The sequence below is a fragment of the Colossoma macropomum genome, unplaced genomic scaffold (genome assembly GCF_904425465.1).
Source record: "Colossoma macropomum unplaced genomic scaffold, Colossoma_macropomum, whole genome shotgun sequence".
Lineage (NCBI taxonomy): Eukaryota > Metazoa > Chordata > Actinopteri > Characiformes > Serrasalmidae > Colossoma > Colossoma macropomum.
The window spans coordinates 14,272,262-14,284,960 of NW_023494796.1; the positions used below are offsets into that span (position 1 = coordinate 14,272,262).

A 12,699-nucleotide genomic window follows, 5' to 3' on the forward strand; every position below is an offset into this window, starting at 1 on the left:
ATGAGTGCCATACACTCCGGGACAGTGAGTTACCACCACACTATAGCCTTCTCTTTCACTCAGTGTTGCATATGTATATATGTAATATAGATGTCATTTTTTTCCTTCTCTTTTTTCCCTTGTTACTCACATAAATATATTTGATAATTAGCGTTTTTTTCTTCTCTTTCCTGTTATAAACTACATACACACATTCAATAGGTTGTGTTTTATTATTGCATATACTTACATTATTAATTGATAATTAACACTTTCTCTTAATTGTTGCATTATCATACATTAATCTTGGTTTTGTATTTTGTTTTGTTTTTTTTAATTATTAACTTTTTATCTCACTTTTATAGTGCTTTGCTATAGAGAGGGAGTGAGAGAGGGAGTGAGGGAGGGAGAGAGGGAGAGAGAGAGGGAGAGAGAGAGAGGAAGGGAGGGAGGGAGGGAGGGAGAGAGGGAGAGAGAGTGGAAGAGAGAGAGGGAGAGAGAGAGAGAGAGAGGAGATTATATCATGTTCACAGTCATGTCTGTGTGAGCTCCCAGATTTTTGTGTTATTTTCTGTTTTGAAATGAGAGAAAAGTTGAAATAATCATAGCAAACACCACATAAGGATACACTAAGAATAAAAACTATATAAAACAAGAAAAAAAAGACAATATTCCTCAACTATTCCAGCACTGTTCATAAACAGCTGCAGCAGTTCTGAGTGACATTATTTTTTTTTTACAGTGGAGGACAAAGAAAACATTTATTTTATTATTATTATTTAACATTTTACTAATATTTTAAGTGACTGACAACAAAAGCTAAAGCTAAGCTAAAAGCTAAAGGCTAAATCGTCAGTTGACTGTTGACATTTGAAAAGTCTCTCCAATATTCCGAGACAGCTACATGCAAATGAGCTCTCAGAATGAGCCAATTAGAAGGAGCCTCGTTCATCCCCTGCTGCCCTGAAGAGGGTGTGGCCTCACTCTACAGTCCTGTGCAATTCTGCACAGTCACTTACCCTCCTGACATAAAGAGTGACACTGCCAGGAAACGGTTTAAACACAAACTCCTGAAAGAGAAGCCAGAAACTCTGTTCACAGACCTGTATAAGACTGGTGAGATCAGCAATCTCATCTTTTACTCTGACCGCCCAAGATCATAGCACAAAGCCTTGATTTCTCACTACCCCTCTGTGAAAAAAAGAGGCCATCTGTAATGGATGGAAGGATAATAATCTCAGAGAAATTGCTGAGAAGGAGAGATCTAGCGAAAACATTCCACAGGGGGAAGACACTGAATGTGCCTTAACACACAGCAGTGCAGAGCCCTCAGCTCAGGAGCAGGACATTGAGCAGGACCAAGACCCTTCACTCTACACCTCCATTACCCTAATAAAGGAGCACTTCCCATGACTGGAGGTAGAGCTTGTATATCTTCGGGAGATGGTCCTCAAACAGGAACAGGACAAAGAGCTGAAGCACGAGAGAGAGACCTACAGAAAACAGCTGGCTGAACTGAAAGAGCAGGTCAGAGAACTACAGAAGGACAGGGAGACAAGGACGGCTACAGGAAGGAGATGGCTGCACTGAGAGAGGAGCTGAGACAGAGAGACAGCACAGTACACAGTCTGAGAGAACAGCTACTCTCCTCCAATCAACAACAGAGTCCTCTAACAGCAGAACTCCACCCAGACTAACCCGTCCACCCAGCTTCAGCCTCCAACTTCAACCTCAACCTCCACCAGCTCACAGATGCCTCCTCCACCTTCTACCCCCACAAGCTCACAGCAGTCTCCTCCCAACCAACAAGCACATCTAGAGCCCAGTGTCCAAAACACAAACAGAGCAGAAAGAAGAACCACAGACCAACAGGACACTACACTTCTAATAGACTTCAACGGTAAATTTATTGATGAGAAAAAAACTCTTCCCCAGACACAGAGTGGCTAAAATCTGGTGGCCTTCTACATGAAAAGCACTGGAATTACTCAGAGGCAAAACTGGGATCACCAAGCCACATCATTATACACACAGGATCAAATGACCTCAGAGCTCAGCAAGAAAGAGTGGCCATATCCCTGAGAGCAGTGATAGAGAAGGCCAGCAACACCTTCCCTAATTCGAAGATCATCAACTCCACCCTGCTGTCCCGCAAAGATTTTCATCCATACACAATTCAGAAAACCACCCAACTCTGGATACAGCCTACCTCTATGACCACGTCCACCTATTCAAAGAGTAAGTTCCTGTGTTTGCTAAAACATTGAAAGACGTCACACTGATCCGCAATGTCATCACACTCCAACGCAAAGCTGGACGAAACCCAAACACACAGCCATCAAGATGCACCCCAATACCTGCAGACGGAGCAACTCCAAGCCCTGCATCCGAGACCATGCCCCTCACTATCCAGCACAGCCAGATAGGCAGACAAGGTACCGTAACAACCCCGGCCTTCCGCCAGCATCAGCACCTATGGCAGGAACACATACTGCACCACTGCCCCAGGGCCCACCTCCCCAACAACTCCAGACCAGGCCAGAAACACTGACCTACGCTCAGGCTGTCAGTGGACCAGCAAATCCCGATTACTCTGAGCTCAGAGACATACAGGGAATGCTAAGCCAAATTTGCACTTGTCTAATGGGACACGGTCTGTGGTAAGAGTCCCATTACCATAAAGGTAAAGAGCATTAACAGAAACGGTTAGTTTGAAAAAAAAAACAATATAACTCTATTTAAGTTCAGTGATTAAGACATCAAACTCTATTTTCAAGTTAAAATCCCCCTACTGCAACAAAGAAATCTTCCCAAATCTAGAAAATGAAAATCAGCCATTTCCAAAAACAAGGCCATATAATTATGGGGACCTAAACGCTAGAACAGAAGACCAACCAGACTTTATCAGCACTCAAGGTGATCACTTTATAACAGTAGATAATATTAATTTTCCCTCTTACTCCCCCAGAAAAAACTGCGACAAGTCAGTAAACGCACATGCGAAGAACCTACTGCAGCTTTGTCGAAGTCTGGGTCTATACATTGTAAACGGATGGCTACAAAGGGACTCCTTCAGTCAGCTCGGCTCTAGGCAGCAGTATAGTAGACTATGCCATAACAGATCTGGACCTGACCTTCCTGAGAGCCTTCACAGTCAAGCCATTAACACCCCTCTCTGACCACAGCCAAATTAATATATACCTGAAAAGAACAGCTACAAATGATAATTGGCAAACTCCAAATGTACAAACTCAGACAATCCCTCAGGTGGGCTCAGAGCAGCACCGAAAAATATGTCCATGCCATCAACAGCCAAAAAATCCCGACGCTTCTTGACTCCTTCCTGTCAAATATCTACCCCCAAAATAGAGAGGGAGTCGACGTGGCTGATCCAAATTTCAAATCTAACTGTTAAGAAAAACAAATCAAAGAGCACTCAGTCAAACAAATGGTTTGATCAAGACTGCAAAAAAAAAGAGACAAGAAGTTAGAAATGTATCCAATCAGAAACACAGAGAACCACATAATCAGGAACTGCGCACAAAATACTGTGAGATACTTACAGAATATAAACATATACTGAAAGCTAAAAAGTACAAATACATGCAAAATCAGGCATGGAGGGAGAGAGGGATATTAACAGAGAAGTTAGGCAGCCTTAGGGACACACTGAGCATTAAACTTAGATGTAATGTGATCCACACTAATGTCCAAAATCTTGGATCTAATCATTCAAGAGATGAAACGCCAGCAGAAAAAAGTGATTGAACCTTAATACAAATATCTGATATGCATTAGGCCTGACATTCATTCAGACGATGGACAGACTCCCCAGCAAGATGAGAGATCAGACAGATGCACCCATGATTACCTTAAGCTAAATCTAGGACACAACCTGGAATGTGACTTAAAAGGAAGTCATAAGATTGTCATACAAAATATTAGATTAAACTTAAATGAGCGCAAAATTACAAGGTTAGCCAGATGGCCAAAGGAGATTTAGAGGTGGTCAATCTAATGTGCAACTTGCAATTTACCACTTATGAAGGGATGTACGCAGTTGGTAAGGCAATGTCGACCTCTAGTGGCAAAAACATGAAGCACCTTCTTTTTTTTAGCTTAAGCTGTTTTTCAAATGTTATTTTAAATACAGAACTGATCATTCTACTATACACACTTACTATATGTTACTATACACACTTACTATATGTTACTATACACAACTCAAATGTTTTATTCAGCACGGAAGTCATCTTTTTAAGCATGAATTTCAGCATGAAATGGTTCTATACTGAACTCATGGATCTAAAAGGAACCATTCCTTTGACTAAAGAACCCTTGAAGAACCATATAAGAGTGTAGAATTACATCCGTATTTAGAACTGTAACCTACATCTCTAACGCTACATACCTTCAACACAAGTTTCTGCATTCTGGACTGCATTTCGTAGAATCAACGGCACCTGAAAAATACAAGACGTGATAAAAATCTGTATTTTATGATAACCATTGGGGTAAGTGCATGAAGTATTTTGTGTTGTTCTAATAATTATAAAGCCCTGATAGGACTACAAAGTGAATATGAATGAGAATTAATTAAGATTAAAAAGCGTCACATTAAAAAGCGTAAACGGACTTCTAAACAGAGCGGACATGACTGACATTTTGAGTTTTCGTTGCACATTTAGGATTTTATTTTACAATGTCGGCTAAAATGACTCTGTTTAGTCTTTTCAAAACGTTATTTTACCATTAACAAAGACGTATTCAACAACCAAAGCCCGAGTGCGGGAAAACACCGTGTGTTTCAGCCAGAAAAACCAAACGTTTACCGCGCTTCTAGAAAATGTCACGTGAACCCGGGGTCCCCGAAGCTCACGGTTGCCAAAGAAATTCATGGGTAGCTCTCATTTTTGCCTGATAATTGGCGTCACGTATTTATTAGAAAGAATAAGACAGAAGAGTAAAATGAGGTAACCTGTGATATTTGTTTTATAGAATGTATTTGATGGTTTTATAAGTCAAGACCACATATTGATTTCCTTTATAAAAGCCGTTCATAGCTGGGAATTAGAACCGGCGTTGCCATTACGGTGCCCTTATAAGCAGGAACTTAAATTTTAAACATTGTATAAATCTCAAATGGCTCCATACTCCCTATGTAGTGTGCTATGTAGGCCATGAAAATTCACACCTAAACAATACATAATGCGTCTGCTAGAAAGCAACTGGGTGAAGAAGGCACAGTTTTATTACTTATGCACTAAGTAGGACATAGGAAGCCATCTGAGACTCACCATAGCAGATACTGCATTAGAGCCAGTTTAAGGGGAACATAGGCACTTCCCGTTTCTCCTGTTATATCGAAAACGTAACTGCAAAACGCCAGAGGGCGCCCGCGAACGAGTCCTCAATGAATGGGGGTGAATGGAGCTAAACGGCTAAAAACGAAAAGTTAAAATAGTTTCCAGCCATTTGTTCAGGACCTTCCTTTAATTTTGGAAAGTAGAAGGATGTATTTTACCAAAAAAATCAAAGAAACCATACCTGTATTTTTCCTTTTTTCTACAGTAAACGGATTTGGGCGGTGAGACGCTAAGCATTACTGGTACTGAGTACTGATTGCTTAGCATTACTGCTGTTGAGAGCTGATTGGTTGCTGAGCTAATCAGCTCATTGGCTGAGTGAAGCGATTCGCGCTCGGTGAGGTCATGACCGTACATGATCTGGAGCTCAGAAGCACTCGAAAAAATAGAAGCAGTGTTAAAATGTTTTGGCCTGTCCTGTGTTCAGGTAGTGAAAAGATTTATATATTAAAACGTATAAGCATTTTGCTCAAATAGAATCCCTTTCAATTTAGAATTTTGGACTCACTCAGGAGTGCCCTCTAGTGTTTGACAAGCGCGAATAACATTATAGAGTGGAGATTCTCCTCACTACACATTCTCTGGCTGCTGCTCCAACCTGCATGCATAATGCTTCATAGCGGGTATCCATAAACGCCACACGATTTATAAAATCCAGACAGGTGGCGAAGACGCAGGGAGTTTAACGTCAGTGTTTTACAGATATTTTGTCTTTTCAAATTGATTTTTAGTTTCGGCTACGAAGCACTCAAAATCCCAAATCTGCTGTAGTCACGTGATACAAACAAAGCTGAAACTGGACCGGAGCCCTTTTTTCCTTTTGATCAAACTCCCGACCTGGAAAATTGCCTCAGACTGTGAACATTTTGTCGGAAAAGGGCAAGTTGGGCTACAATCTCTCCTTGTAGGGCGGCGGTGTTGTGAAGCAATGTCTCGTGTTTGTAAGAAAAAGCCATCTCTCTGCACGGATGAGCCACTTGCTCAAACCGAAGTATTTCAGAAGTTGACATTACTGCGGCACATGCTCTCCTCCTGCTGTGGCCCGTTTGGCAGGCTGAAACAAATTCACAACAACGTGGGAGGACACGTTCTGACCACCTCTACCTCCGCGGTGTTGCTCAAAGCTCTCACCTTCTCTGAGCCACTGCTTAAACTGATAGCAACATTAATTACTAACCACATATTGCGTTTCGGTGACTGCGGTTTGTTCACAGGCATCTTTTGTATTGGCCTCGTTGAAAACGCCCAGAGACTGAACCTCGGGGCTGCAGCGGCAAGCCGAGTATACAAGCAGCTGTTAAAAGAATCTATACGTTATCTTACTTCAGATTGTTGTGGCTGCAAAGTTCAGGTGGACTTCAACAGTATTCAGTCACTCATGGCTCTAGCCCACAGTGTGATCACAAGCAAAACAGCCTGTATGCTGACCCCTGATGAGGCTCAGCATATAATTTCTCTCACTGTGCAGGCCTTCCTTCAGTCTGTTCCCTGTGATTCATCCGACAGAACTTGCTTTGGCAGGACAGTGACCGTGCCTTTAGAAGGTCAGCCAGTGAGAGACTCTGCAGTTTTCTCAGGACTGCTAGTGGAAGTACCTATGCAGCAATCAGAAGAGTTACAGAGGCTGAGGCCTGGTCCCTGTAAAATTGTGTTATTCAGCACATCTCTGTCTGGTGATTTCTCTGAAATTGGAGAGGCAAAGTTGGAGATCCACACAGGAGTGAATCCAGAGGGGGCTCTTTTGGACCAGCTGCTGCAGCTTGGAGAGCAGGCAGTCAGGGATGGTGTGGGTCTGTTTGCATGTCAAAAAGTGATTCACCCAGTCCTGCAGCATTACTTGAGGGAACATGGGCTGGTGGTAATCGAGAGGCTTGGAGCTGCACTCATGGAGCCTTTTGCCCAAATGACGGGTTTGATACATTTTTGGCTTTTCTTGTTGGTTTTTCCATCATCTTTGAAAGAAATCAGTTGTTAAAACCACTTACAGACTTGGCATAGAATCAGAATCTTTATTCACCAAATACCAGGTGTACAAGGAAGTCCTTTTAGTACATGTAACACATTATTCTTTTCTGTGTTTCAGGTGCCATTATGGTAGAATCTCTCTACTCTCCAGTCCTGGACAAAGCATATGGACAGGTGGGAGGACTCTGTCTCCATCGCAGAGGATCTAAAGAGCTGCTCCAGCTCCTTCCTGTTGGAGAGCCAGCTGTGAGCACCATGCTGCTCTGCCACAGAAATGAAACCATGTTAGATGAGTTAAAGGTTAATTGATGCTGATGTATTAGCAGCTGTTGATGTAGAGCAATGAATACATTATAATTTGCCTATTTATTTATGCTTTGTTCTGACATAATTTCCATTCTTTGTTGTGTTAAAGGTGACATGTCAAAGGGCAGAGCACATACTGAGACTAACTCTTAAGGAGCCTTATGCACTATTAGGAGGAGGCTGTACAGAGACACTGCTGTCTGCTTATATCAGATATATGGTATGCACTTGTTTTTATTTTGGATTACTTTCTACAGGGGTGTCAAACTCCCTCTTCTGTTTTCTCCCAGAAAAAAAAGGTGCTAAACTGACTAATATTTAAACAGAATACTTCAGAGTGGTTTGGAATGAAATGCTCCACTCTAGAGAAGGTTACAAATTCAGAATTGTTCACAGTGGTGAGACATTGGTTTACAAAAATTGTCAAACAAAAATGGATGATTTTTGGCCTAAATTGTTTTTAGAATGTATTCATGGTGGAGAAGTACATGCAAGGTGTTAAAACAGTCCCCAAAGAAAATTTCTTTTTTTTTTTTTAGATTTCCCACTATTTTATAATAATCAACATTACATATAAAAACTCAGAAGATGTGTAGGTTCACTGGTGGTTTTGGATAGTAAATAAAATGAATATATATGTGTTGTAGACATCACAACCACAGGTTCCTGTCACCACCACTGTAAAGAAATCTGAGTCAACAAGTTTTTCTAGAATGAAGCATTTCACATCAAACCACTCGGAATGACTGTTTACATCTCAACATCTTAATTATGCAGGAATTCACCTTTAAGGGTTTGTCTTCAGTACTTTTAATCAGGGAGCATAATTGTACTATATGTATGTTTTTTTAACAACTGCATAAGTTGCAGTGACTCTCATGCACTGTGTCTTGATTTTTCTGTTTTTAAAACATTAGGTTTAAAAAAAAACATTAGATTTTTTTTTGTACATATATGAACCTTTCAAAAAAAACTTACTTACACTGTTGAACCTTAAGACCACTGTTGTACCTTTGAGGTTACATATACAGTGCTGTAAAAAAGTATTTGACCCTCACCAGATTTCTCCTATTTTTGCTAATTTGTAACATTTAAATGTTTGAGATCATGTAACAAATTTTATTATAAGATGAAGACAACATGACTAAGTACAAAGTGCAGCTTTTAAATGACCGTTCAGTTGGTTGAAGATTATCAAAACCTTTATTACACATGTGGAAAAAGTAATTGCCCCCCTAAACCTTGCAATTAGTTGTGCCACCCTTGGCAGTAACAACTGCAATCAAACATTTGCAATAACTTGTGATGAGTCTTTTACATGACTGTGAAGAAATTTTGGCCCACTCTTTTTTGCAGAATTGTTTTAATTCAGCTACACTGGAAGGTTTTTGAGTATGATCTGCCCGTTTAAGATCTTGCCACAGCATCTAAATATGATTCAAGTTTCGGCCATTCCAAGTTTGTTTCTTTTGAGCAGAGGTGGACTTGTGTGCGTCGGATCACTGTCCTGCTGCATAACCTAGCTGCACTTGTGCTTTAGGTCACAAACTAATGGGCAGATGTTCTCCTTCAGGAAAGGAGAATTCAAGGTTTCATCAGTTATGACAAGTTGTCCAGGTCCTGGAGGAAGAAAAGCAGCCCCAGACCATCATGCTACAATCAGCATGCTTGACTGTTGGTATGATGTTCTTATGGTGAAGTGCAGTGTTAGCTTTAAGCCAGATGTAACGGAACCAGTGTCTTCCAAAAAGTTCCACCTTTGACTCGTTAGTCCACTGAATATTATCCCAAAAATCTTGGTGAACATCTAGATGTTTTTTGACAAATGTGAGATGAGCCTTGTTGTTCTTTTTGGTCAGCAGTGGTTGCGCCTTGTAACTCTTCTATGAATGGCATTTTTGCCTAGTATCTTTCGTATTGTGGAATTATGTACATTGACCTTAACTGAGGCAAGCGAGGCCTGCAGTGCTCTTAGATGTTCGTCTGGGTTCTTTTGTGACCTCCTCTTGGTGAAATTTTGGTAGGACTGCAACTCCTGGCAAAAGTTACAGTTTCAAGTTTTCTCCATGCATGGATAATGGCTCTCACTGTGGTTCGCAGGAGTCCCAAAGCCTTAGTAAAGACTCGGTAACCCTTTTCAGACTGGTAGATATCAATGACTGTGTTTCACATTTGTATTTGAATCTCTTTAGAAGCTGCTGCTATATGAGACCTTCTAGCCTGCTTCACGTTGCCAGACAGTTCTATTTAAGTGATGTTTAGATTCCACAGGCAATAATCATGCCTGGGTGTGGCTAGTGAAATTGAACCCAATATTCAATTAAATTTGGTCAACTGGTTGATTTAGTAGCTAAGGGGGCAATTACTTTTCATATAGTGTCATGTAGAGCTGAACAGCATTTTTCCTTCAATAAATAGAATCACTCTAAAACAGCATTTTATGTTTATTTGGATTATCTTTGTCTAAAATGAAAAGTAGTTTGATGATCTGAAACATTCAAGTGTGACAAAAATGCAAAAATAGAGTAAATTAGGAAGAGGCAAATACTTTTTCACAGCATGGTACATTGTTTGTACCTTAAACAAAAATGTACAGTACAGTATTTTCTTTTCCTGACAGTGTATAGGCCTACACTGTACTTCAAATAAGGCACTGTGCACAATTTTCTTACGTGTGACGTACTATGTGGGGGAGTGTGGGGCACAACCTAATGTGAGGTAAAATGTAACTGATATTTATGTAGTTAAATAGGTTCAAGTACAATCACTCTTATTCGCCAAAGTTGCGTGAAAAAGAATAAAGTGTGCCACTTTTAATAAGGCACAAACTACTCTGCATGTAATTTATGAAACTTTCGAGCAATGTGGAACAAACAGAGACTTGGGCGCAAATGAAGAAACAGCTTTAGTTCATATCACATACCGCCTACCAGCGCCTTATTTACATATGATTTATGTGAAGCACAACCTAATTCATGCAGATGCTTTGGTAGGGAGCCAAAGAAACAGTCTCAACAGTTTGTGGTCTTCTTTGTCATATTTTTCATTTCATAATGTGCCAGATGTATTCAGTGGGTGACAGATCTGGACTACAGGCAGGCCAGTTTAGCACCCGGACTCTTTTATTACATAGTCATGCTGTTGTGGTACGTGCAGAGTGTGGTTTGGCATTGTCTTGCTGAAATAAGCAAGGCCTTCCCTGAAAAAGACGTCATCTGGATGGCAGCCAGTGTTGCTCCAAAACCTGCACGTATCGTTCCGCATTAATGGTGACCTTCACAAATGTGCCAGTCACTCATGCCATGTGCACTAACGCACCCCATACTACAGTGGATGCTGGCTTTTGAACTGTGCACTGATAACAACCCAGATGATCCCTCTCCTCTTTAACCCAGAGGATTTCATCCATGATTTCCAAAAAGAATTTCAGATTATGATTTTTTGGACCACAGGATACTTTTCCACTTTGCCTCAGTCCATCTTTACTTCTGAAAGACTCAGCCTCTCTGGGATGCTCTTTTTATATCCAGTCATATTACTGACCTGTTGTTGGTTTCCTGTTGAAAAAGTTCCTGTTTTTCTGTGGAGAAAATGGCCTAAATGAGGTAGACCGCTAAACTCTGCAGTGCTGTGGTCCTCCTGGACTAGAGTCTGACACCCCTCCTAATTATATTTATAATGTACATGCTCACAGATGCTTGGCCATGAATTTAATTTGGTGTGCTAATTCATAAATATTTGGTTATATTCCACACAGAGCCAGTCAAAGGCCATTAAAGCAGCCACAGCTCTAAACTGCTCACATTCTCAGTTCCTGCTTGGTGTAGAGGCATTCTGCTGCTCTTTGCAGACTATGGCATTGTCTCTGAACCATGGTGGCCAGCACTGTCTCATGGACTTGACCCATGCTCATCACTGGGTCACAGCAGTGGACATGGACTCCCAAACCAGTGCCTTGCTATCTTGCAGCTGTGGCCTGGTGAAGGACAGGCCAGGTCTGGAGAAGACTTCTATAAATACAAAGTATTGTTCCTTCTTTCCAGCACTTACTGAAAAATCTGATTGTCAACCCAGATTGCTGGACTCATTTACTGCCAAGCTTAGTGCGTTGAATGTTGCAGTAGAGATGGCCAGTCTTGTGCTGGATGTGAAATACACCATCAAAGATGTGAATTGAGTTTATATTTAAACATCTGTGACACAATTAAAATTATTGATTACAATGAATTTCAATTGTCTCATGAATTATGAATGTATTTGTTTTATTTACATCGTGTGAATCACATGATTTCCAAATGGGGAACGCAGTTTACAGTTTTTATCACCAACATCCAGTAAATGGCTGCATGTTCCAAATAATGAGCAGGATTCGTACGGTCATGAACATCTTGAAGAAGTCATGGAATATAGAAATTTGGTTTTCCAGGCCTGGGAAAGTCATGGAACATAAGATCTCAGAAAACACCAAAAGACCCAAGACTGAAGAATCTAGACTAGAAGAATCACAGACTAGTTTTACTAACATTTACTTTCATGAATGTCGGCTAGGTAAGGGCCAGCATTTAGAACGTGCCTGTTGCAAACTTTGTGGAAGATGTTTTGACATTCAAACACTGGAGAAGGTGAATTAACAAGCCAAATGAAAGAGTGCGATACACAGTGGTCCACCTTAACTGCAGAAATAAAATATTGTTAGCTTAGTGATACATTAGCTACCCCACTTAACAACAAGGCTCACAGTATTGCCCCACAATTGTACTTTACAGTGCGCACAATAGGTCACACCAATAATTTCTCATATTTGTATCGACTGTAATGACCTGCTCAAGATACATGGATTCTTGTTGCAGTGGAGACCTCTGACAGGAACTGTGGCTGTCTACTTTGGTATTGCTTTTGTTAGTTTACTGCCCATTGATTTATCCATGGATCTCCTGCGAGCACCATCCAGTGTAGTCTACCAGAGGTTTAAAGCCATTTTAAACTTTTGCTTTAAAAGCTGTGTTTGAGAAAGCTACAGTCACTGATTCATAGCAACATAAAGCACACGAGCAGCTGGATTTCAGCTTGCACTACTATACAT

The 12,699-nt window shown here is 40.8% G+C and overlaps 2 protein-coding genes across 4 annotated transcripts in view; one reads left to right on the forward strand and one right to left on the reverse strand.

The window, feature by feature from the left end:
- The window catches only part of LOC118816475 (SLX4 interacting protein), a 115,042-nt gene extending 110,199 nt beyond the window's left edge, over nucleotides 1-4,843 (reverse strand). Inside the window, exons 1-2 of one of the 2 annotated variants that reach the window (XM_036582876.1) lie at nucleotides 4,730-4,843; nucleotides 4,391-4,442 (exon numbers count right to left, since the gene is read on the reverse strand). In XM_036582876.1, coding sequence (XP_036438769.1) covers nucleotides 4,391-4,423 — 33 coding nt within the window. In that variant the 5' untranslated portion in view covers nucleotides 4,424-4,442; nucleotides 4,730-4,843. The remainder of the gene's footprint in view (nucleotides 1-4,390; nucleotides 4,443-4,729) is intronic. The other variant, XM_036582877.1, reaches the window with a different exon arrangement.
- Nucleotides 4,844-5,911: 1,068 nt separating this feature from the next.
- On the forward strand, nucleotides 5,912-11,843 carry mkks (McKusick-Kaufman syndrome). 2 transcript variants are annotated; one of them, XM_036582878.1, is made up of 4 exons: nucleotides 5,912-7,255; nucleotides 7,429-7,610; nucleotides 7,726-7,836; nucleotides 11,374-11,843. In XM_036582878.1, exons 1-4 carry the CDS (start codon nucleotides 6,274-6,276, stop codon nucleotides 11,791-11,793), a joined length of 1,695 nt encoding a protein of 564 aa, XP_036438771.1. In that variant the 5' UTR covers nucleotides 5,912-6,273; the 3' UTR covers nucleotides 11,794-11,843. The 2 variants fall into 2 exon arrangements, with proteins under 2 accessions (XP_036438771.1, XP_036438772.1); XM_036582879.1 differs by having other exon boundaries at nucleotides 7,429-7,556.
- The last annotated feature ends 856 nt before the right edge of the window (nucleotides 11,844-12,699 follow it).

Coding starts and splice junctions, on each gene's coding strand:
- mkks (XM_036582878.1), top strand. CDS start 6,274: ATGTCTCGTGTTTGTAAGAAAAAGCCATCTCTCTGCACGGATGAGCCA. Junction 7,256..7,428: donor GCCTTTTGCCCAAATGACGG/GTTTGATACATT, acceptor TCTGTGTTTCAG/GTGCCATTATGGTAGAATCT. Junction 7,611..7,725: donor CCATGTTAGATGAGTTAAAG/GTTAATTGATGC, acceptor GTTGTGTTAAAG/GTGACATGTCAAAGGGCAGA.